Consider the following 23575-nt stretch of genomic DNA (forward strand, 5'->3'; position numbering starts at 1 on the left):
CTCTGCCCCAAACTTTCCAGAACGGCCTGTTATAGCGCCACCAGGAGGCCGCTTTGTGCAAAACAAGTTTTTGCACAGTACACCTACAGATTTTGTCCAAACATCACGCAAATTGGTACACACACTCCCTGGATGCCAACGATGAACCTCTGCCCCAAACTTTCCAGAACGGCCTGTTATAGCGCCACCAGGAGGCCGCTTTGTGCAAAACAAGTTTTTGCACAGTACACCTACAGATTTTGTCCAAACATCACGCAAATTGGTACACAGTCTCTCTAGAGCCATTCAACCAAACCGGTCTTTCAGATTTCTCAGACTCCATCCTGATTGGTTAAGATTGGCTTCCAAAGTTCACAGGAGTGCTCAGTTTCAAACAAAATGCTGCAAATCATGAACACATCGCGTGATTTCCGTCAGATTGTGCACCCACATTCCCACTAGGCCCAGGACAAAATGCCACATGAACAATTTCAACTCAGCCTCAAGGTGGCGCTATAACTGGCCGAAAAGTGTTTTTACCTCTAACTGCACGGATCTGTGGATAACCTGGTGGAGACCTGTGCCCAGAAGGGCACTTTTTCTAGTTTCTACTCAGTTTGTGTCTCATAGGAGGGCTGTGGGCAGTTCAGAAACCCGTCCACCAGCGACATCATCAATGGGGAATCCAGGCTAATAGAAACTGCAATGGAAGCCACCGTTCTCACGATAATACAAATCTAAATATATTTTAAAACAAATCTTATTTAAAAAAATAAAACGATGATGTCACTGGTCTGAACTGCCCACAGCCCTCCTATGAGACGAGTAGGAAAAAAATGGTGGTGGTGTTTTACCATGAACATTAGTGAGGACCAATTATATGAAGAGATGGTGGTGAAGTGGTCCTTTAACTGAAAACAGACGATCTACCAGCTACTTGTAGATAGGCCCATTTCGCCACATGCCGTCGTCAGACACTGAATTCTTCTCCCAACCTGATTTGGTTTACCAGTTTGGCCCTGTCCGACAGTGCTTAAAGGCACGTACGGGCCTGTTCCTCACGAAACTTGCTGTATGTCACGAATGTCACGGATATATATAAAAGGCACGTATGGTTCCAATCAATTATAACCCTATTTTTTCAAATAAAAAATTGGGTATAGTTCAGGGAACAAGGTAAGGTGAGGTTAAACACCATAAACACATATACATAGCTGTTAAGTGCTGTATAGGAAAAGTGAAAGCAAAATATCCTCAAATAGCCTTCTAAACAACCAGGACATTACCACTGTGACCATTGACCACAGACATTTTGTTCTGTGTCTTAATCAGGTTTGCATTTGCTCTTGATTGCAGTTATTGTATTGGGAGCATTCAGCTCTGAATGCAGAAATATATCAGCGCTTTTATAAAAGATTGAGAACACAGTATAATTATTGATTCAAGGAGGTCATGTCACTGATCCAATGTTTCAAAGTTACACACCAATGTGTTAATTTGATTTCATTTAATTTGATTGTCTGTCATTTTTGTTATGTTTTTTTACGTACGTATGTTTTTTTGAGTGGTGCAACCACTCCAAGGAACAGCAATATCCGTGTTCACCTACCTATGTTTTCGCCTATGTGACGTTAACCCACCTATGTGACTATGAGCACCAGTAGGGGCGCTGTTGTGCCAGAAACAGAGATAGTGCTGCACTGTTGCCTGCTAATATATATATGTGTGTGTGTGTGTGTGTGTGTGTGTGTGTGTGTGTGTGTGTGTGTGTGTGTGTGTGTGTGTGTGTGTGTGTGTGTGCGTGTGTGTGTGTGTGTGTGTGTGTGTGAGAGTGAGTGAGTGAGTGAGTGAGTGAGTGAGTGAGTGAGTGAGTGAGAGAGAGAGTTGCACGGGTGTGATTTTTTTTTACTGTAGCCTATTTGAGTACCGGTATATGTTGGGGGAGGGGGAGTGAAAGGTCTGTTATAGTATACGTAAGTTTTGTTATCTTTGTATGTTGAAAATTGTAACAATAAACATATAGTTGAAACAAAAAAGGAGGTCATGTCCTCCCCATCAAAGACCAGCTTGGTGTGTTCGTGCACACACACAATGTGTGCCCAGCACCGCAAGGACACTCCAAAGAAGCTCCTGTCGGCTCTCTATGAAGTCGAGCCAAGCAGGACGATTTGGTTAATAAAAAAAACACGACACCTTATTAATTTATGCTCTGCTTTATACACTGTTCTGCTTCTGCTTGATAACAAACCGTAGCACAAAGAACAAGGCCTGGGATGATGGACTGTGACACCAACTTGTATTTTACAAATTCACAGCGGAATGAAAATATGTCCATTGCTGGAGTTCCTAGGGAGCTGGAAATTTGCTTAACGGGTTGGCCGGAATGACATTTGTGATGATTTGATTGGAGCACAGCATGTGATGTATGAAGATGCATGACTTTTTTTAACAAATGTGTTCCCAGATTAGATACAGGGGAATATTAGTGGACCTAGTATAGAGCCCTGGGGGACTCCGGTCAACTACGTATATTAGGGTCTAAGTGCTTAACAATATACACCAAACCGAACATTCACAAATGGTGCTACTGTACGCGACAAATAACGTAACCTTTACCTGTGAGGTTCTTCAGGCCCAGCTGGCGCAGACCAAAGTTTCCGTCACGCCTGTAGTTGAGGAAGATGGCGAGGGAGTAGCGGTCCTCGTAGAGTTTGGTGCCTCGGATGATCCTCAGGTTCTCCAGGGGCAGGTAGTCGAACTGGTTGAGAGCCACCAGCACGTACCCCGTCACCTCGCGGATGGACTGCAGAGGGACGAGACACAGAGACAACGGAACTCAACAAAAGGACAGTGTTTTGGATACTTCATTAGTCAGAAATGTAAACGACACGTGGTACAGTCAGACATTAAGGCTATAAGTATTGTCACGGTAGCTGAATGGCTGAACCCAAAATGCAGAGCAGAGTAGTTTCAAACACTGGTTTATTATTAAAGAAGCGGCTTAGCTTACAAACAAGGCAGCAAGGCAAGCACAAGCAAAACCTCAGGGAAGCCAAAAGGCTAAACTATTCAAAAAGTACAAAGCAAAATCCCAAAAGGCAAAAACTGACTAAAACCCTTAGGAGTTTTCGTCGACTAAAACTAGACTAAAACTATCAAGGATAGAAATGACTAAGACTGACTGAAGATTAATTAAGCATTTTGTCCAAATGACTAAGATTGACTAAAACTAATAAGCATTTCGTCCAAAAGACTAAGACTGACTAAATCTAAAAAATGCCTGCCAAAAACACTGGTTTAAATCTACTTTTATGATCTACTGGTTTTTATCCTCGGGTGCACCCTGGTAAGTATCTTTTTAGTTAGTATCCTTTTAACTGTAGATATGTTTTTAATTGTAAATATCCTTTTAACTGTAGATATATTTTTAATTGTAAATATCCTTTTAACTGTATGGTAACTGGTAAGTATTTATATGAACTCCATGAGATCCATGAACTCTTAATCCCAATACAGAATGAAATTACAATTACCTTCAAATCAAAACAGTAGGCTATACATCAATGCACACACTTCAGTCAATAAACCCAATATGAACCACACAGGTGTGTACTGTATGTGAGTGAGTTTATGACAGTATAACCACACTGCGAAGTGTAGTAGTGTTGTGTAATGAATGTTGTGCAGTGTCCACTGTTCTAGTGTTCAAGTTCCGTGATTTGTGCTCAGTTCTGTCCTACCACACTGATAGAACACACAGACTTTTTGCAGAGTGAATCGATCTCCAAGGAAAATCAAAGATGGTCTTCGCATGCAATCCTCCTGGGTTAGTCGCTCGCCATCCTTGGTAGACCTACACTCTGGCCTCATCCAAAAAACCTGACCTGTATGGCATGCATACAGGACAGCATGAAGAACTATAATTAACAGTAATTCTTTACAGTGTTTCCGTTCAGTGAGTTTCAATTAATTAAAATAAAACAACAAACTTCTTTCAGTATGAAAATAAAATACATTCTCATTTAAATAAAATGCATTGTAACAAAAGTGCTTTTCTCACCAATGGCATCCAAATAAAGTGCTCTCAGAGTCTCAATCACCAGGAATGGTGATGCTGCAGCACACAGTCACACACAGCTAGGAAATGAAAGGTGTGTAAAGTATCCTTTACTTTACTTACTATAGCAGCCTATTTTATCAAAGGCTAAAACGTAACAAAATGTACAAAACTGAAATAAAAGCAACACACAGCCATCTACATTGATGACAGAAAGTAGTTCTTTTCTGTTTAGAGTACAAACTGTATCCACATAATGAACCAGGTAGGTTAGCTTGGAACAATGTGCTAGAGTCTAGACACTAGCCAAACATTTGTGCTAACATGAAAGGCATTGGAACTGCATGGTGGCTCTAGCCAATTAGCTACTAACTCTTAGCTAACCCTCATGGCTACAAGCTTAGCTAACAAAGTTTGTAGCAACGCACCAATGTTTAGCAGAATAAACTCTCAGCCCTCAGGGATCTATGAGTTGATGGGCAAGGTGTGTGTGCTGTCTTTTAATCTTATTTATGGTTCTAATTATTTGTTTGGGCTCTGTGCCTCTCTCTCTCTGTCGTTAGTGTGGTACGAGGTGTATTTCCGTAGGATTCTTTTGCTAAAAGTGATTTTTTTGCTTTTTTGGCTTTCATAGGGTCCAAACTGTCAGAAAATGATGGGGTTCAAATTTTCCCGACCCCCACCCCTTATTTGGGGGGTCATATATTTTGGGACCCCCATAATAGTACGCCAGACAATTAATGTCCGATTTTCATAATATTAGGGTTGTTTTATAGTTTTTTTTATAATTGATTTCTTACACTTTGAAAGTAGCCAGAATAATCTTTTCTGACTTTTGGTTGGGGTCTTTCTTCACCCGGGGCCCCCCGGACTCATCTCAGTACATTCCTCGCTCTGCTCCTGTTCCAGAACAATGTCAAATTAGATAATAATTTAAGCATTACAAGTTTACAAAAATGAGTAGTAGTTAATACCAGGGGTCTTCCACAACACCCATATATGTGATTTGCAAGTATTTAGAATATTATTAGAATATCTTGCGTTTATGTACCTTTGACTTTGATAGTTTATTAGTATTCTACCATTATTGTTGACAGATGTTACTGCAGGGAATAAAGGTATTGCAACTTCTAACTTTGGGCATGCAGAACGTGTCCATTTGTTTCACACACTGCACTCACACTAACAACACAACACACACACACACACACACACACACACACACACACACACACACACACACACACACACACACACACACACACACACACACACACACACACACACACACACACACACCCTATCCTCTTAAAGAGCCCATGGTCAATTATGCCTACAATACATTATTTGCAGGAGCAATTCATCTTCGTCATCATCATCTTGAATGTCCTCCCTGATAGTGTTGACACAGTCTCCACCATAGCATTTGCAGAGAGGAGTGCAAGGCAGGTTATTGTTTGAGCAGCTGCACCGTCCCTTGCAACCTGCTTTGCAACCACATGTGATGAGCTCAAGTACTGCCTTTGGAGCAGGGAGGGCAAGACACCTGACTGGAACATACCCTCCCTCCACTAGCTGAATTCCATCAATTTTGTTCGATTGGTGGAAGCTCAGGGCAATTTGTCAGGTATGAATGACTTATCCCGCATTGTGATGTAGTTGGCACAGAGGATATGTGGTAGCAGTGCAACACGAGTTGGAGGTAGCATCTCACCCTCCAAGTTCTTTGACCGAAATAGTTCCCATCTAGTAATGGCAAGGTTGTTGGACCTTTTGGACTGTAAACACGGCATGCAAAATGCTCCAATGACTCCAATGGTGATGGAAGCTTGCCGTTAACAAGCTCAGGAGGAATGGAACCCATTCCAAGGTCCTTGAAGCAGTTAATGGCAGGATCATCATCAAGCCTCAAGTAGGCATTGACCCATGTCTTCTTGGAGATTCCAACAAATTTTCCTACCCAGTCAGCACCAGATAAATTGTGTAGGCCCAGGAAAATTGTGTAGGCCCAGGAAGAATGTCATTTTTTGCCCCATCTGACACAAGCGCTGATGAAACCAGACTCTTCAATGGTGTGTTCTCTTTGAACAGATTGCCTCCACAGTGCAACTCAATCAATTTACATTGCTTGAGAGCATTTTCTCTTGACCTCAATGCAATCAGCAGCATGACAGGGGGAAATCAAGTTAGGTAGACTTGCTCCATTTCTTCATTAGTAACCAGTTTCCATGACCTGGGTTACACAGGTTAATGGCAGTGTTCACAGGTGGGCTGACGAGGGAGTTGGAGACAGGTGAGTGAATGGGACTGCAGAGTGGAATGGAAAGTATGGCTTAGCGGTCCAGGCACCTTGGCTGGTAATCCAGCATGACAGTGTGTCGCAGGTTCGATCCCTCCCGATCCCAACGAACTTTGTCTTCTCCCCCCCCATCTCTCTCCCCGTTTCCTGTCAACCTACTACCTCAATAAAGGCAGAAAAGCCCCAAAAATATCTTTATATATAGTATATATAAAAGTATATATAAGTTATAGCATGCTGTCTTCCATTGTCGTTCTCTGCATTCAATTCATCAACATAGCATAAAACATTTAGTCAATGATCATCAACAAATACAAAACACTATGTACAAAGGAGAAAAGGAGAAAATGGCGGTAGTGGATGGGAATTTACATTTACCTCCCCTTGTGGTCTCCTCATTTCAGGCCAGAAACCAGTGATACACATCCTTCAATGGATGGCGATTCTCAGAGAATGAGAATTGTCTCATGGATGGTACCAGATCATGGTGGGTCCCTCTAGTGCTGTGGCTGTGGGTGTCACTCACTTTGAAGAAGTACTTAGACAGGTACTGTATGAGGCTATTGAGGGCAGAGCCCCTTCGGCGATCTAGCATTCATCAGCAAGGTCACTTTCGACACCAGCCAAGTCACTCATTCTGGAGCATTCTGGGGGTGGGGGTGTCGGAACGTCGCTAGAAAACATTGGCACCGGGCATGTGCTCGTGCACGGGCCCCAGGGCAACTGAGCAACAAAGGACCGCCATCGCTGCGGGCTTTAAATGTCATATACTGTAGAATGGAAGATATAACGGCCGTTAGGCCTCACGCCAGGAGCCACGCTATGCGGCCCCGGATCGGGCGCTCCGGTATGAATCAAAGTGACACTCGCAGTCCACTCTCTTGGTCCCCACATCGTGGCAGCTGTCATTAGCAGACGAGACACGCTGTTCTCCCACCGACTGTCTGCAAAATTCATTAGGCGCTCGCCTGTAAAAGGGGCGCCACTGCAACTGACGGCCTGATCATGTCTAATTTATCTCTGTCTCTGCCGATCTACAAGCTTGCAACGCGTCGTGGATGCAACGCGTTGTGAGCTTTTCAATTGGCTTTCTCGCCTATAAGTGTAGTTGACTGGCAGCAGCGCCACAGTGGATGACAGCCGTCAGAGAGGACATGTCCGTCAGAGAGGACATGTCCGTCAGAGAGGACATGTCCGTCAGAGAGGACATGGATGTCAGAGAGGACATGGATGTCAGAGAGGACATGGATGTCAGAGAGGACATGTCCGTCAGAGAGGACATGGCCGTCAGAGAGGACATGTCCGTCAGAGAGGACATGGCCGTCAGAGAGGACATGTCCGTCAGAGAGGACATGTCCGTCAGAGAGGACATGGCCGTCAGAGAGGACATGTCCGTCAGAGAGGACATGGATGTCAGAGAGGACATGTCCGTCAGAGAGGACATGTCCGTCAGAGAGGACATGTCCGTCAGAGAGGACATGTCCGTCAGAGAGGACATGGATGTCAGAGAGGACATGGCCGTCAGAGAGGACATGGCCGTCAGAGAGGACATGGCCGTCAGAGAGGACATGGCCTAAGAACCAAAAAGAACTGAACCTGTTCCCATTGGCAACCAACCGGTGGAAAAGGAAAAGTGTGAGGTTGGCCAAGGCTCACAGCATGTGACGATGTGACACGTTGTGTGCTTGTAGATCTACTGTTTTTAGCTTGACACCGCTGTGTGATAATCATCATAACAATAATCGTTAACCCATTAAAACCAGGAAAGCATCTGTGTCATCTTAGATTGTATAGCGTTGGCTTGGCTATAAAAAAAAAAAAAAGCAGATGTAGAAGCTGTGCGCTTGTAAATCTGCTATTTTTGAACAGTTTAGAAAAATCCTGAAAGAACTACACAAGTCTTTTAAGGAAATCCCAGCCAGGGCTCTGAGGTCTGCCGATAAGTTGATGCTGGTCGTTCCGAAGACTATAGCAAAAAGAGTAGGAGTTTAACCTTTTACAGCACTTCGTTTCTTTTTACCGGTAATAGGCTTGCAGTTTGGTTTGATTTGATGTAAAGGAAATTATTGATAGTTGCCAGGCTAAACCTTCCACCGCCCCCAAACCGTGACCCGGTCCTGGACAGCCCTGCTCGGCCCCAAACCGTGACCCGGTCCTGGACAGCCCTGCTCGGCCCAAACCGTGACCCGGTCCTGGACAGCCCTGCTCGGCCCAAACCGTGACCCGGTCCTGGACAGCCCTGCTCTGCCCAAACCGTGACCCGGTCCTGGACAGCCCTGCTCGACCCCAAACCGTGACCCGGTCCTGGACAGCCCTGCTCGGCCCAAACCGTGACCCGGTCCTGGACAGCCCTGCTCGGCCCAAACCGTGACCCGGTCCTGGACAGCCCTGCTCGGCCCAAACCGTGACCCTGTCCTGGACAGCCCTGCTCGACCCCAAACCGTGACCCGGTCCTGGACAGCCCTGCTCGGCCCAAACCGTGACCCGGTCCTGGACAGCCCTGCTCGGCCCAAACCGTGACCCGGTCCTGGACAGCCCTGCTCGGCCCAAACCGTGACCCGGTCCTGGACAGCCCTGCTCTGCCCAAACCGTGACCCGGTCCTGGACAGCCCTGCTCGGCCCCAAACCGTGACCCGGTCCTGGACAGCCCTGCTCGGCCCCAAACCTTGACCCGGTCCTGGACAGCCCTGCTCAGCCCCAAACCGTGACCCGGTCCTGGACAGCCCTGCTCGGCCCCAAACGGTCCTGGACAGCCCTGCTCGGCCCCAAACCGTGACCCGGTCCTGGACAGCCCTGCTCGGCCCCAAACCGTGACCCGGTCCTGGACAGCCCTGCTCGGCCCCAAACGGTCCTGGACAGCCCTGCTCAGCCCCAAACCGTGACCCGGTCCTGGACAGCCCTGCTCGGCCCCAAACCGTGACCCGGTCCTGGACAGCCCCTGCTCAGCCCCAAACCGTGACCCGGTCCTGGACAGCCCCTGCTCAGCCCCAAACCGTGACCCGGTCCTGGACAGCCCTGCTCGGCCCCAAACGGTCCTGGACAGCCCTGCTCGGCCCCAAACGGTCCTGGACAGCCCCTGCTCAGCCCCAAACCGTGACCCGGTCCTGGACAGCCCTGCTCGGCCCCAAACCGTGACCCGGTCCTGGACAGCCCTAGCCTGGCTAATAAGCCAGACCGAATCAGCCGTTATCAAAGTCTGGCTTAATAGCCAGGCTAGGACAGCCCTGCTGGGCCTTTCTTCATAACACGCCAGCATCCATAGCAAGATCAAAAATTGAATAATAATAATAATAACAATAATAATAAATAAACAGCTTCCTAGTTACCTAGCAACCTCCAAAAAATAAGAGGGGAGAAATAACTGCTGCCAGCGTGGAGAAAAAAGAAAAGAAAGGGGAATGACTAAAAGGGGAGAATAAAAGAGGGGAAGATAGCAGCACGCACTGGTATCTACAATGTTCTCTGGCTAATTTAATTTAAGGATTTACACGGCTGATATTTAATTCAGGCTCTCACTTCATCAGAGTTTTTGTTCACTTTCCAAGCCTGTTTATTCGCCCTGCTAGCTTGTTATTTTCAAGCCACCGAATCGATACTTTCCAAAGTGCTGCCTGTGTGTGTGCAGGGAAACAGAGAAAGAGAGAGAGAGAGAGAGAGAGAGAGAGAGAGAGGGAGAGAGAGAGAGAGAGAGAGAAGGATGATGGCGCACACACTGTTCTATCCCTTCTCTTAGATTGTTTGTTCGATCGAACGAACTTGTGTGGAAAAAAGGCAAAGCAACTTGTAATGATTAAAGTCCAGCACAGAGTTAATAGCCAGATTGGCCCTATGAGGTCACTGATCAACAAAACAAGCTACCCCTGCAGGCCAGACTAACTACTATGCCAGGCCAACACACACGCATGCTCTCATCTCAAAGACATGTTTGAAGTGTTACACCAGCTATAGGGGCCTTCAGCGTTTTTCAGGCTAAGGCCGCTTAGCTGAGAGAAAGATGGAACAGGGACCCTCTGCTCCCCCCATTATTTCAAAACATACATTAACGACTTCAGCCCTATTTTAACTTTGGCTATTTGAAAATAGCTCAGAATGTGTCACGATGCGACGCATCATGAGCTTCTAGAATCTAGATCTTCTATTTTCAAAATAATTTTAAACTTTTTTCTACCCCTGGCTGAAAATAACCGATCTACAAGCTCACAACACGCCACCAACTATTTTCTGCAAATGTTCCCCAGAATAGGGATGCTATATTACCCTACAAGCAAGTAACTACTGGAGGAAAAATGGCTGAATAATGGGTTTAAAAGTGTTTCAACTGGTCATCCAAATGAGATATTGGCAAATAAGTGATATTGCACTAATAACTAACTAAAATTAACTAAATTATGTTCTTGAGGTAATTGTTTATCCCCCAAAAACACAACAGCTAAATTGACCTTTGGGATACACAAATAAGTGTGTCCAAAGGCAAAAACTTAATAATAATAATCTTTATTGTCCCGACTCCCGAAGGATATTTATCACAGTCAACATCACACCCACATCAAAAACAACACAGAGCACATAACACCAAGACAATACAAAAATATGAGGTCCCCACAGTATACAGAACAATCCTATCAGCAGTGCAGTTTGTTTAATGCCGCGATGGCGGAGGGAACAAAACTCCTACTAAAACGGACCATGGTTCCATGGTTCTGTATCTTTGTCCAGATGGCATGAGGTTAAAGAAGGTTTCTGCACTTTGGCTTTGTAGGGCACTATAGGTTCACCAGTTCAGTGGCGTGTGGTTAGAGTGTCCACCCTGCGACTGAGAGGTTGGGGTTCGACCCCCGGCCGCGTCATACCAAAGACTGAAAAATGGGACCCAGTGCCTCCCTGCTTGCCGTCATGTCCAGGGGGTGTACTTGTACATCAAGCTTCCTCACTTTACAGATACAGGAGATAGGCTCCTGCCCTATGGGCCGCAAGGCTTACTTATTTACTATACTTCAAATGGTTAAAAGAAGATAATTTAAAAAAGATTGACCACAATGGGGTCCCGGACCCCTGAGAAACCCCAACACGAAACAAACCAAAAAGTCATGGTATAAGCGAATCAAGCCCACATGGGGTGGGGTGGTGCGGTCCATTTCTCAACGAGCGGCATGTTCCGTTTCCTCTCGTGTCAGCAGTCATTAGCGTGAGAGCTCCCGTATTTAGCCACAGCACAATTAGATCACAATTACAGGCTAAATATAAAAAAAGAGCATGACCTTGCATCGTCCCGGATTCTTTTCCCAGTAAAAAATAGCACCTCCACCTTCAATTCAAACCAAAGACACGTATACCGCAGGGCAGCAACGACAGTGACACAGCTTTATTTTTGCTTCTTCTTATCAAAGGAGCACTTTTCAGCCCCATCTTCATATAATTGGTCCTCACTAATCCCATATGGAGAAAAAAAGTAGAAGAAACATATATGTTGTCCTGTTGCCTCCAATAGTAAGTATTTACATTTTATATGTATGTCATTTACATGTATGTCATGTAAAGTACATACTAGATTTTATATGTGAACTCTTGAAAGTGGCACCTTTCATACAATCCTCAAGACAATAAAGTGAATCATGTATGAATCAAGTAAACAACATGTATGTGATCTATGAGGTAAGTACATGGCAAACTGTATTTTCCTTACATGTTCCATACAATGTTTGTAGTTTTAAATTATATGACATTTATAACATTGTTATATGTCAGCCAATACATTATAGTTATAAAAAAAAACATATGTTTTATCTATGACTATATAAGTGTATGATAGGTATAAAAAACATATGCGCTATAGACCCCTGGGAGATAGTTGCTGAGATGGAGCACCACACCTACTATACCATCAGCTCCCAATTCTTTCCGCATCACTTGCCGCACCCAAGCCGTGCTACTCATATGCTGTATTGTATGGTTTCTATACAATATCCTATCAGATTTTGGTTTCACTGATGTTTGCCCAACTCTACAAGTTTGACAACACACAATTACTAAGGATTTTGTATGTGGATTATGTGGAGTAATTATTTATAAGTTCATATATATTTCAATGTATACTAATTTACTAAGCATAATATGCTTAGTACAATATTATTGTATGTGGATTTACCATCACATATAGTTCTTATAAGTTACAAAATTATATAGGTTTCACTTTACAAAAACTTACTATGGCTCTTATATGTGCTTTGACTGTTATATATATAGTTCCTATAAATGACAAAATTATATAAGTTTCACTTTACAAAAAAATACTATGGATCTTATATCTGCTTTGACTGTCATATATATTAACTACAAGTTTCATGTAAAACATATACAAATTTAATTTTTTTTTTTCCATATGGGAATGCTCGTTACAGTATATAATGGCACAATTTCCATCTACTCACTCTGGGTCTCATGGTGGGCTATGGACGGTTCAGAAACCTGCCTACCAATGACCACACATTTCCTCTGAGACACAGACAGACTAGAAAACATTGCAGCATCTTGTAATGAGCATTAGATAGGTTGGTGACGTGGTCCTTTAAGAATTTACCCCAATCGTTTTTTTGCAATTCTAAGCCACAGAGATTCTAATGGACAGGCACAGTATATCATCTCTTCCTCGCAGAGATCAAACACATGCAGACACATTCATATATTACAAGCTATTATATATGATATGATAAAACCAGCTCAGTGGCCTTGTGGTTAGAGTGTCTGCCCTGAGACTGGGAGGTCGGGGTTCGATCCCCGGCCGGGTCATACCAAAGACTCTAAAAATGGGACACTCAGCATCAAGGGTTGGATTGGCGTGTAAGTCCCTGCGACATACTAGCGTCATGTCCAGGGGGTGTACTTGTACATCAAGCTGCCTCACGCTACAGAAACAGGAGATAGGCTCCTGCCCTATGGGCCTCATGGCTCGGCACGGCTACTTACTTTACTTATTATATATGAGGGAAAACAATATTATGTTTATTATATTTCAGTAAACAGCAGCCCAGCTGACCAGCATGTTGTTGTTGAACAAAACAATATGTCTCCAATGGATATTGCCCCAACCCATATTTGCTCCCCCAAACCGAGAGAGGTTTACTAGATTAACGAGGATTTCACCCGCTCTCTCCCCTCTCCCCTCCTCTCTGCTCCTCTTGCAACAGGGCATTTGAGAGCGGAAGTATGGTGGCGGAACAAAACCCTCACTTGAGTCACTGAGACGTGCCTGGTTTGGAAATGAAGTCCTTCAATCCTCAACTTCTGAAAGGAGGGAAAGGGGGGAAGGGGGGGGTAGAGCTAAGAGGGGAAAGGAGAGAGAGAGGGGGTGGGGGGTGGGGAGGCAGGGAATGTTAAGGGAGGAGGGGCTCAGTCAAGTGGATCGGAGAGAGAGAGGGTCTCCATAAATTTTAATGCATAATTAAAATCCCACCTGTTCCAGCTCAGCAAGAGCAGAGCAGAGCAGAGCAGAGAGAGAGAGAGAGAGAGAGAGAGAGAGAGAGAGGAGGGCAAGGCAGGAGTTGCGATGGATGGATGTGGGCCGGGGGGGGGGGGGGGGGGGGGGGGCTAGTGTTTGTGTAATGACTCACATTAGCATGATTACGTCTTATTTCCATGCAGGAAATGTGGGTTTGCATGTGACGACGGCCCGGGGTACGCCACCTAAGACCCCAATCCTGCTCCTCCTCCGAGACAACCCCGTTTCGAGGTTGTTCGATCTGCTACTTTTGCTGTTTTTGAATTTTAATCCTGAAAAGGAACCGTTTCCACTCGGCAGAGGCGAGCTGGAAGGGCTAGCGGTGTCGTATTAGCAAAGCAGACCATAGCCGCCAAACACACTTCAGCTTCAGTGGAGGGTCAAGTTGAAATATTGCCTGTGACCGTGGCAATGTGGGAAAGCGGTTGCATCACAACAATCATGTTGTTGCCATGGAAGCACCTGTAGTAGGCTAAATCTTTGTCAAGTATTATTCTCAGAGCTCAGTTAGTGTTAGAAGTAAAGCAGTGGTTCTCAAACCTTTAAGGACCCCTAAAGTAATATGCATTTTTGTGCCAGTCCCCCCCATTTGAAAATGTTACTAATTATTTAAAAGATATTCAGATTATAATTCTTTCTGAGATTATTTGAGCTGTGCTAACCTTGAATAGTTTAGTAGACAGAATCCTAAACAGCAACAGTACAGTCAAACACTTGGTCTAAAAGTGTCATGTGAGATCATGTGTGTCTATACATCATCATCATACATCATCATCATGATAAACGGCAGTGCTCACTTCACATGGGTGTGATTTTTTACTGGTGTGGCTTTCGGAAATTATGTCATAATATGACAGCCTAAGTGTATGGACTCTTAATGACGTTAAAAAGCCCCTCCGACACCACCAACCCCCAGTCTCTGTGGACAGTAGGTGTAGCCTACTTCACACTTGTTTGGATGTTTGGATGTCCATTCTGAGCCTTACACACAGCGACAGTAGGTCTCCGCTTGTCAAGACGCATTGACGGGCGCCCATCACTGTGATGGGTGCACATCGCCACCAGAACATACCGTGACACTCCAAACAGAGCAAGAGCTGAACACCGAGAGTTGGCTGCAGGCAGGAGGAAAACACTGAGGGACTATAGGAATTTATTTTCACTTGTGTATGTTTTGCACATCTATTTGTTCACTCAGGGGGTATTTGTTAGTGCTGTGTGGAGTCTGGTGTTGTCTGCACATGTTCTTGGAGGTTTGCACTGTGTGCATGCGTGTGTGCGTGCGTGCGTCCGCGTCAACATACACCCCCATGTGTGTGTGTGTGTGTGTGTGTGTGTGTGTGTGTGTGTGTGAACTTCTCTGACCGAAACTTGCCCGGGGCAAAATTGTCCTGTTTTTTGCCGCTGGCGCTGACAGGTATTTTATTCAGATCAGTCTGACCAGAAGCAGGGATACAAATAAATAATATCCCCACCAGACATAAATGAATGACCCAGAAGTGGGATTTAAAATAATTGTAATAATCTATTATTTTAGGCTTGACATTTCCAGCCACATAGGTTGGGTTATGCCTGATTTATACTATTGCACCAAATATAGTATAAAAAAACGACTTGCGTCACACTGACTAGCTACTTCGATCGATGTCAAGTCTGACACTGTAAGTAGATAAATCATCCTTTAGAGAAAGGTAAAGAGAATACCATGCAGGACTCAATGGTAAATGGTGCATTTTATATAGCGCCTTTATCCAAGGCGCTTTTTATAGATTGTGCATTATATTCACCCATTCACACACACATTCATACACCGACTTGCATGACAATTGCAAGTCTCTGCCCGGTGGAAACCTCCTATGTCCACAAAACTTTTGAGTTTCTACAAGCTCAAAAAATGTTGCTTTGCTCCGTGTTTAAAAAAGAAAGGTGACATGGAGACATGGAGATAGGTGGTTTCTATCCGACACAGCAACAATATAAATACTATACTATATACTATAACTCTGACACCCGGACGTCTTCACACCAAGGCCTTCGCTGGGCTGAAAGCATCCACTTCACATCAAAGTAGGAGCTTTTCCTGCCCTCGCAAGCAACTCTGTGAGAGTCTATCAGCGGCGGAGGCGCACTGAGCCTGTTGAGATAAGAAGTGTAGCTACCGTGTTACAGCTTTACTACAGTATCTGTGGAGCTTGACCCGACATGTCACCTCAACCAGTCTGGATATTCTACTGCAGCACAGTATCAAAAACAGGAGGTACAAGTCGCAGGAAACGCTGAAAGTGTTTAGTTTGAGTCACTTCCACGTGCCTCCAGGCTCCAGGTTTGTAATTGCTGGGGGGACGGTGTGAATGGGAGGGTCCATGGCATACATTACAACTGCTTTCTCACTATTTGTCATAAGAAGAGAAGTCCTGTCTGAGACAACAGCAATGATGGAATGGTTCAGAATACTCAAGAACGGGTATACACCTTTGGATTTTGGGGCAAAATCCACATTTGAGACTGCCAAAAGGACACTTGGAACTGTACAGCACACTATGTAGGCCTAAGGATGGAGTTATCTATCTACTATGCTGCACAAATGTTTAAATGTAAACAATAGCACCCACTTCATGAGAGATACAACCTATAAATCAGTGTGGAAATAACGGCAACCAGCCAAGTGACAGGTTTAGGCTCACTAATCCATGCCCAGACAACCACAGACTATAACTAGAAATGTACTCGGTAAGCTCTGTGACCTTGACCTGTAACCAAAAGAAAATAACAGTATTTTTAATTCAGTAGAGCAGGTCGTTATTCGTCTAGCCCCAATTCTTGTAGCAAGCTTGATCCAAATCGGATTAAAACCATCTCTGTTTATCAGTGTGACAGACAAACACACAGAATTTGTTGATTACAATACCAGCCGCACCGCTGGGCATGTGTAACAATGAATTATGCATTATCACTTCCAACCAAACGACAACAAAAAAAAGTCTAAGAAGTGAAACTCTATGTCTCAATGTCAGGTTTGTGGTACCACCAGGGGTCCAAATGGACACTTGACATTGTGCTCATCTCCCTGCATTATAGTAATTCAGCCTTTGTGGGGGGTATTTATATGCAAATACCATGACCAATGGCATTGCAATGAACATCAATGATGACGTTTAGTTGAAAAAAGAACATAAAAAAGGTACTATGCAATCGTACATTTCCCGTCAGTCAGTCAGTCAAAATCCCCATACATGGGAATGCCCCCATATATGGTGCCCAGGTCTCGTGACATCATGTGACATCATCAGGGATGGAGATAAATGTGACCTGCAATTAAGCCCATATAATATATGGGCTTAATATTGATGACATCAGGGATCTCCATATTATGGAGATCCCTGATGTCATCAATATTGTCCAGCAACTTTAAATCTGACCTCAAACCCTTAGATCTCCATATATGGATATATGTCAGAACCTGTTCTGACATTCCATATGTTTATCCTTCCCCATCCATCCTTCCTCTTCGATGTCTCCCTTTTCACTGCCAAAGCGCCAGCATCCGCCTTCTCACCCTTAGGCATCTTACTGTTTTTGAGTGGTGCAACCACTCCTACAACCAGCTTACCAGCAATGTCCGTATGTGGTCATGAGCACGAGTATTAGTTGCACCACTCAGTTCACACGGGTGTGATTTTTTTATTGTTAATTTCGTATACTGTTTGTCGCTTTTACAGTAGATTAAAGTCCCAAAGCAAATAAAGAAATAAAAATTATCAAAATATCAAAATATCAAATATCAACCTGGGGGTCCTTCAATTTCCAAAGGTTGAGAATCACTGCTCTATTCGTCGACTGTTCGCCACTTCACCTCCCAATGTATGAATGAATGGACCATTGTAAAGCGCTTTGAGAAAGCACATAGTGCATAGAAAAGCGCTATGAAAATGCAATGACACCATTATTTCAGTTGAGATCTTCAATATATTTAGTGAAGAGATACAGTACTGTAGTACTGCCTGTAAAACTCCACACCCCATGTCTAATTTAGTTACATTGTCTGCTGTTACCCCCCCCCCCTCCCGAGATGTAAAAAAAGGAAGTCCTAACTATTCTGGCTGAAACCTGGGCTATACAGCAGAGCAGACAGCTACTGACTGTGAGACAGTCAGCATTTACCGACCAAGTCTGTGGGTTTGATTTGCATGGGATGCTGTTTCTCCACTATTCCCGAACCATCTGGCTTTGCAGGGAGAGAAGAGTCTCCTCTGTGTTACCATTGGTGGTTAAGATTTGCGCAGTTTGCATCCTTGTGTACTGTACATATTACGTGCATAAACGTACGCTGGCACGTTTATGGACACGTGTACAGTGTGTGTGTGTGTGTGTGTGTGTGTGTGTGTGTGTGTGTGTGTGTGTGTGTGTGTGTGTGTGTGTGTGTGTGTGTGTGTGTGTGTGTGTGTGCGTGCGTGTGTGTTGAATTAAAATGCAACACATTGTGTGCCATTTTCACAAAATGTCTGCCTATTTCTTTCTTCACATAATGACACGCACATAATAGGGATTACTAGGGGTTCATGTGGTTAGGAAACCATGACTCACCCAAAGCTGTAGGCATGATATACGATTCACATTCATGCTTCCATAGAAGCTGGCCCTCCATGACAGTAATGAAGCTAGTAAGCTGTCCTGATTCACATTCATGCTTCCATAGAAGCTGGCCCTCCATGACAGGAATGATGCTAGTAAGCTGTCCTGATTCACATTCATGCTTCCATAGAAGCTGGCCCTCCATGACAGGAATGATGCTAGTAAGCTGTCCTGATTCACATTCATGCTTCCATAGAAGCTAGCCCTCCATGACAGTAATGAGGCTAGTAAGCTGTCCTGGCAGCGACTAGCTAAGTACTCTGCGAGTGAGCTTATTAGGACATACTGCAGGTCAGGCAGGAGAGATGACACAAGGGGAAGTCATTCCCGGAGGACCAGACATCATATTCTCACTAAAGCCAGAGGAAGCTGAGGAAGACAGGAACGGAGGGGACAAAGACACACAGCAGACATAGACAAGGAACAGAGAGTGGGGGACTCATTGTACGAGTGGGAAAAACGAAAACATCTATGCTGTTGGTGACATAAACCTTGCATCTCCGTATTTCTTCTTCATATGTTTTTCATGAATAAATGCATGCCCTATTTTATACAGTGCTTCATCATAATAAGTGTTTTGGAATAATTGTGTAATGTTTCAACAAATGTTTGTTTAAGTCCAAAATAAAGACGGCATGTTGAAAAAGTTAAACCATTTTGTGGGTTCTCTACATTTTAATCAATGAAAATAATTAACAAGAGCATGTGACTAAATAATAACTACATTGGTTACAACTGAGAAAGAATCGTACATTATACTATTTTTTATTATGGTTGCTTAACCTTTATGTTTTACCATCACTTATAGTACTGTACACTGTGATATGACATCATTATTTGGTAGCCAAGATGTCTCCGCTAGGCCTGATAGCTATCGTATTTTGTTACAGCCTGTCTGTTATTGTTTGCTTGTCCTTGTAGCAGCTAGTATGACGATGGTCTGAGCCCTACTACCTTACCACCGATCTGTGTCAGACTGTCTGTCTAACGTACTACATGATATCACACACATTAAAGCATAACAATCACCACCTAGATTAGAACATTGTCTCTGACAATTACTGACTGATCACAACATTTCTTTTCCATTTCATGGGTTTTGGACATACAAGGTTTCCACCCGAAAAGCGATGTAATTCAGTCCGCTATAAGAAGTATGACAAGAACAGCATGGAGAATGAGCTGAACCTGTGTGTCGCCTGGTTTTCATCTCTTGCGCTGGGCCTTATCCCAGCAGAGCTAATCTAGCCCCCGTCAGAAACGTCTAGTACATACATACATGCAGTAGGTATAAATAAGGACGGTCAACAGGGATTCCTCTGAATGCTATGTGTATAGGCCAAGCGCACATATAGCGCATGTGAAATCTTACCGTTGCATAACTGTGTCAGCAGGTGGGCAACTGAGAGACAGAGGAAAAAGGGTTTAAGAGAGAGAAAGGGGTCGATGGGTGCGTAGACGTGCGGCAGCCGCCCTGCTGAATAGTGTGGTGGTTGCATTGAAATGTCTTCTTCACCCTGACACTTCTCTTGGCTCGTCGAACTCCCCTTCTCTTTGTCGCATTACAGACAATGAGCCATGCCACATTGCCTATCGATTTGCTACCACAGTAATTAAGAACACCCATGCATCTCGCTCTCTCCGTCTCTCTTTCTCGCTCTCGTTTTTGCTCCATTTACCTCTTACCCTGTCGAGGACCATTTCTGCTTCTCTCTCGCTCTACACTCTCACCCTCTCCTCGCATTCTGGCGCAATTAAATGTGTGCTACGGCAAAATATCTATACGATATTCACTCTATGACCAGGATAGTGTGTACAGAGTCAGACCTCAGTCTCGCATCATCTCCTGCCACAGCATCTGACTATGACATCAATGAGAAATGTGGCCGCAAACCACACTCTAACCTCATAGTGAAGGGAGATCCGTTCAAATTGAGCAATGCATTAAAATCAAAGCATGCTAAGCTTCTGAAAAAATAAACCCAGATTCCCACAGGCGCTTGCATGTGGAGAAGCTCGATCCAGGCCCGCGAGAACAAAATTCAAAGGGTAATAATATGAGATAATCCAATATTGTTGGGCCACGCAAAAATGTCTGGACAATTTGCAGTTGTAAAAATGACAGGAAGTAATAAAATAATGAACTGGTGTTATAGGTAGCCGATGATATCCATAATATTATGATTGAATACAACTGAGTTATTTCCTTCAGAATTTTTCTTTTTTTAACAGTACCATAGAGGCTTCCTATTTCACCATGAGGCCACTTATTCTGGACTGAATAGCTTTTCTTTTACTGTGTTCTTCTCTGAGCCGTCTGTGTTTTCTTTGCGGCTTTCAATTGGAAGACGGTTTTCTGTGATCTGGAGACAGTTTTGCATTCCTTGGCTTGGGCCCGGGGATATGAAATCATCATTAAAGGACAGTGATGCAGAAGGGTTTTACTTGGAGAAGTGGTTTGGCAACAGCGTTACTCCTTTTTACCAGATGCCTCACTTCACTTGAGCCTTTTATACCACATCACTGTTCTGCACTCCCAATATGGCGCCGCTGTCGAACAGAAACCTCCTATCTCTTTATTCTAAATAATATTCTAAATGAATTCCCTACTTGCCTACTTGAGCATACTACAGCTGCATACTACAGCAGCATACTACAGCTGCATACTACAGCAGCATACTACAGCAGCACTGCAAAAGCTTGTAGACCGAACGCTGGCAAAAATCCATTGTGTACTCTTAATCTTGCTTTTCCTTTAAAAATCATTAAGATTTGAATGATAATATAACTGTGAAGCGTCCGCGGAGGCGCAGACGCTGATGGGACCTGGTCCAGAAAAGGTTGAGAACCAGTGCCGAAAAGACACACACGCACGCACGCACGCAGCCTTCATTGCCCGGTCTTCTCCCTTCATCAACATTCTCTTTGTCTCTCCTCTTTGCAGTGTCACCCTGTCCGCTCACCTCAACATTCCGTTTTCCACTTTAGCTCCCTGACAGTTCCTAAATTGAGTCGGAAGGTGCTCCGTCATCACGGCTGACGGCTTTTGCCTCAGACAGGAAATGAATAGCGCGGCACTAGCTGTGCGCTCCGACAGCCATTTGTACAGAGGAGAGAGAGAGATGTCTCCTATGACTATACTTTTCTCCACTGTTGGCTAAGTGTTTGCTGCTGGTTTCACGGTTGAGTTAAGGACAGAGGCTTCCAATTTAGGTTAGGTGCAGCCCTGGAGAAGGGTTGGGGGGGAATATTATTAGCTAACCAGACCCACTGCTAATACCGTTTATCGCCTCTAGCCTGAAAGAGACTTGTGGTTTTCTGAGCATTATTTGTTGGTTGTTTTGTGGGTGGTTAATTTAAAGGGTTTGCATGCGTGCAAGAGAGATTAGGCTAGGACAGCGACGCAGGCGTGCACTTGTTCCACAATGGTCTAATCAGGTGCGGACTGCAGTGCGGAGTGATTTATTAAATGTGATTAGGCCCAGGGCTAGGTGTTCCATCATGCTGGTTTGAAGCACGGGTAGATGGCTTTCAACCAATCAGATTGCTTTGTGAGCCTTCGTCAGAACTACCTGTTGCATAATCCAGCTCAATCTGGGCCCCAGCATTGCGTGCAGGCCGAGATATTTGTTTTCCTATGCCACTTCAAGCCAAGCGTTGCTTAGTGATCGGGAGCCCTGCTTTACAGTAAATATGAGCGAGATGATTATAAATTAATATAAATCTTAAAATTATGATAAAAGCGTTATTGGCGCAGTGGGATTTCAATAAAAATAAGTCAAAAGTGTTCCTGGCAGTGTATGAGTTTTAACAGCAGTTTGGTGCCTGCATGGAATTCCTCCACCATCGGTGTGTGAATGTGTGTGAGAGAGAATGAGTGAATGTAATGCACATTGTAAAGCACTTTGGACAAATTACCAATAATACCAGTAATACCATTGAGGGGAGATGGTGGTCCTTGAGGATTGTTCGAAATATGGGGCATGCATACTATAATCCGACGGGGCATTAGTTCGACATGCGTCCGCATCTCGGACTAGCGCCTGCTCCCGTGCTTTCGGTTATGGTTAGGTTAGGGTTTGAGGTGGGTTGTCGTTTTTCGGACTAATGACTAGTCTAACTAAAGTACTGCACCCGAAATATGGTAGTGGTCCAGCAAGAGCTCAGGAAAGGTTGAGAATCACTGCTTTATGCTATATATGCTACACTGCGCAAAGAAGTTGACTTGATAAAAACTGACACTGTGGAAGGTAACGTTAGGTTGCTTCAATTTCATCACCTTCATTTGCCTTTGATGTCCAAGTTGTCAGCCTGGCAGAGAGAGAGAGAAAGAGAAGGAGAGAGAACAGCAGAGTGACACTCCACTTCTCTCTCGATCCCCCACGAGGAGAGCTTTGCGACTCCGCCAGAGCACTGTGGTAATGAGTAGACTCCTGCAGGGAATTCTCCAAATGGACTAATTTGTAATTGATTCAGCGCATTAATTACCGTCCTGGTTACGCCTATGTCATGGTTAATATTGTGCCGATCTGATGAGGCTAGGAGGCCCTCGTCCGCTCTGGGACCGCTTGGGTGAAGCGGGCTATTATTCAATTACGCCACACACACACACACACACACACACACACACACACACACACACACACACACACACACACACACACACACGGCGAGGCGAGTCTTAATCCTGGAGAAATCACTTCCCTCTGCTTCCCCCTACTATGGAGTGGGGTGGAGTTTGGAGTAAGCTATAGTGCAGTGTACAGTGTTGCCAGGTCTGCTTATTACTGTATGAATTATATCTGATTATTATCTGCAATGCATTGTGAGCTTGTGGATCTGCTTTTTTCAAATATCTGATACTGTAGGATTGAGTGCTTTTGGTCTATAAGTCGCTTTTTGGGGGCATGTTTTCATGAACTAGGTTGCTTATTTATCACGTAAAATCTGGCAGTGTAGCTTCTCTGGGAACACATGTGGCACTGCCGAGTCTGGCAGCAGAAGTTGGAGACTTAAGTAATGTATATATTGAACGTGCATGACAGTTCTCATCGTGTGATTGTGGATTAGCGTACTACTGTCACTGCGGTGCCCGCTCGACTCCAACGTAGTT

The 23575-nt window shown here is 44.4% G+C and overlaps 1 protein-coding gene across 2 annotated transcripts in view; it reads right to left on the minus strand.

The window, feature by feature from the left end:
• erbb4b (erb-b2 receptor tyrosine kinase 4b) overlaps positions 1 to 23575 on the minus strand; it is a 457442-nt gene that overhangs the window by 188429 nt on the left and 245438 nt on the right. The window contains exon 3 of one of the 2 annotated variants that reach the window (XM_083776516.1): positions 2596 to 2782. The exons of the other annotated variant lie outside the window; for it this stretch is intronic. Within the exon in view, the coding sequence (XP_083632642.1) occupies positions 2596 to 2782 (187 nt within the window). The remainder of the gene's footprint in view (positions 1 to 2595; positions 2783 to 23575) is intronic. 2 annotated transcript variants of the gene reach the window in all.

Source organism: Protomyctophum parallelum (assembly GCF_964188405.1).
Source record: "Protomyctophum parallelum genome assembly, chromosome: 11".
Classification (NCBI taxonomy): domain Eukaryota; kingdom Metazoa; phylum Chordata; class Actinopteri; order Myctophiformes; family Myctophidae; genus Protomyctophum; species Protomyctophum parallelum.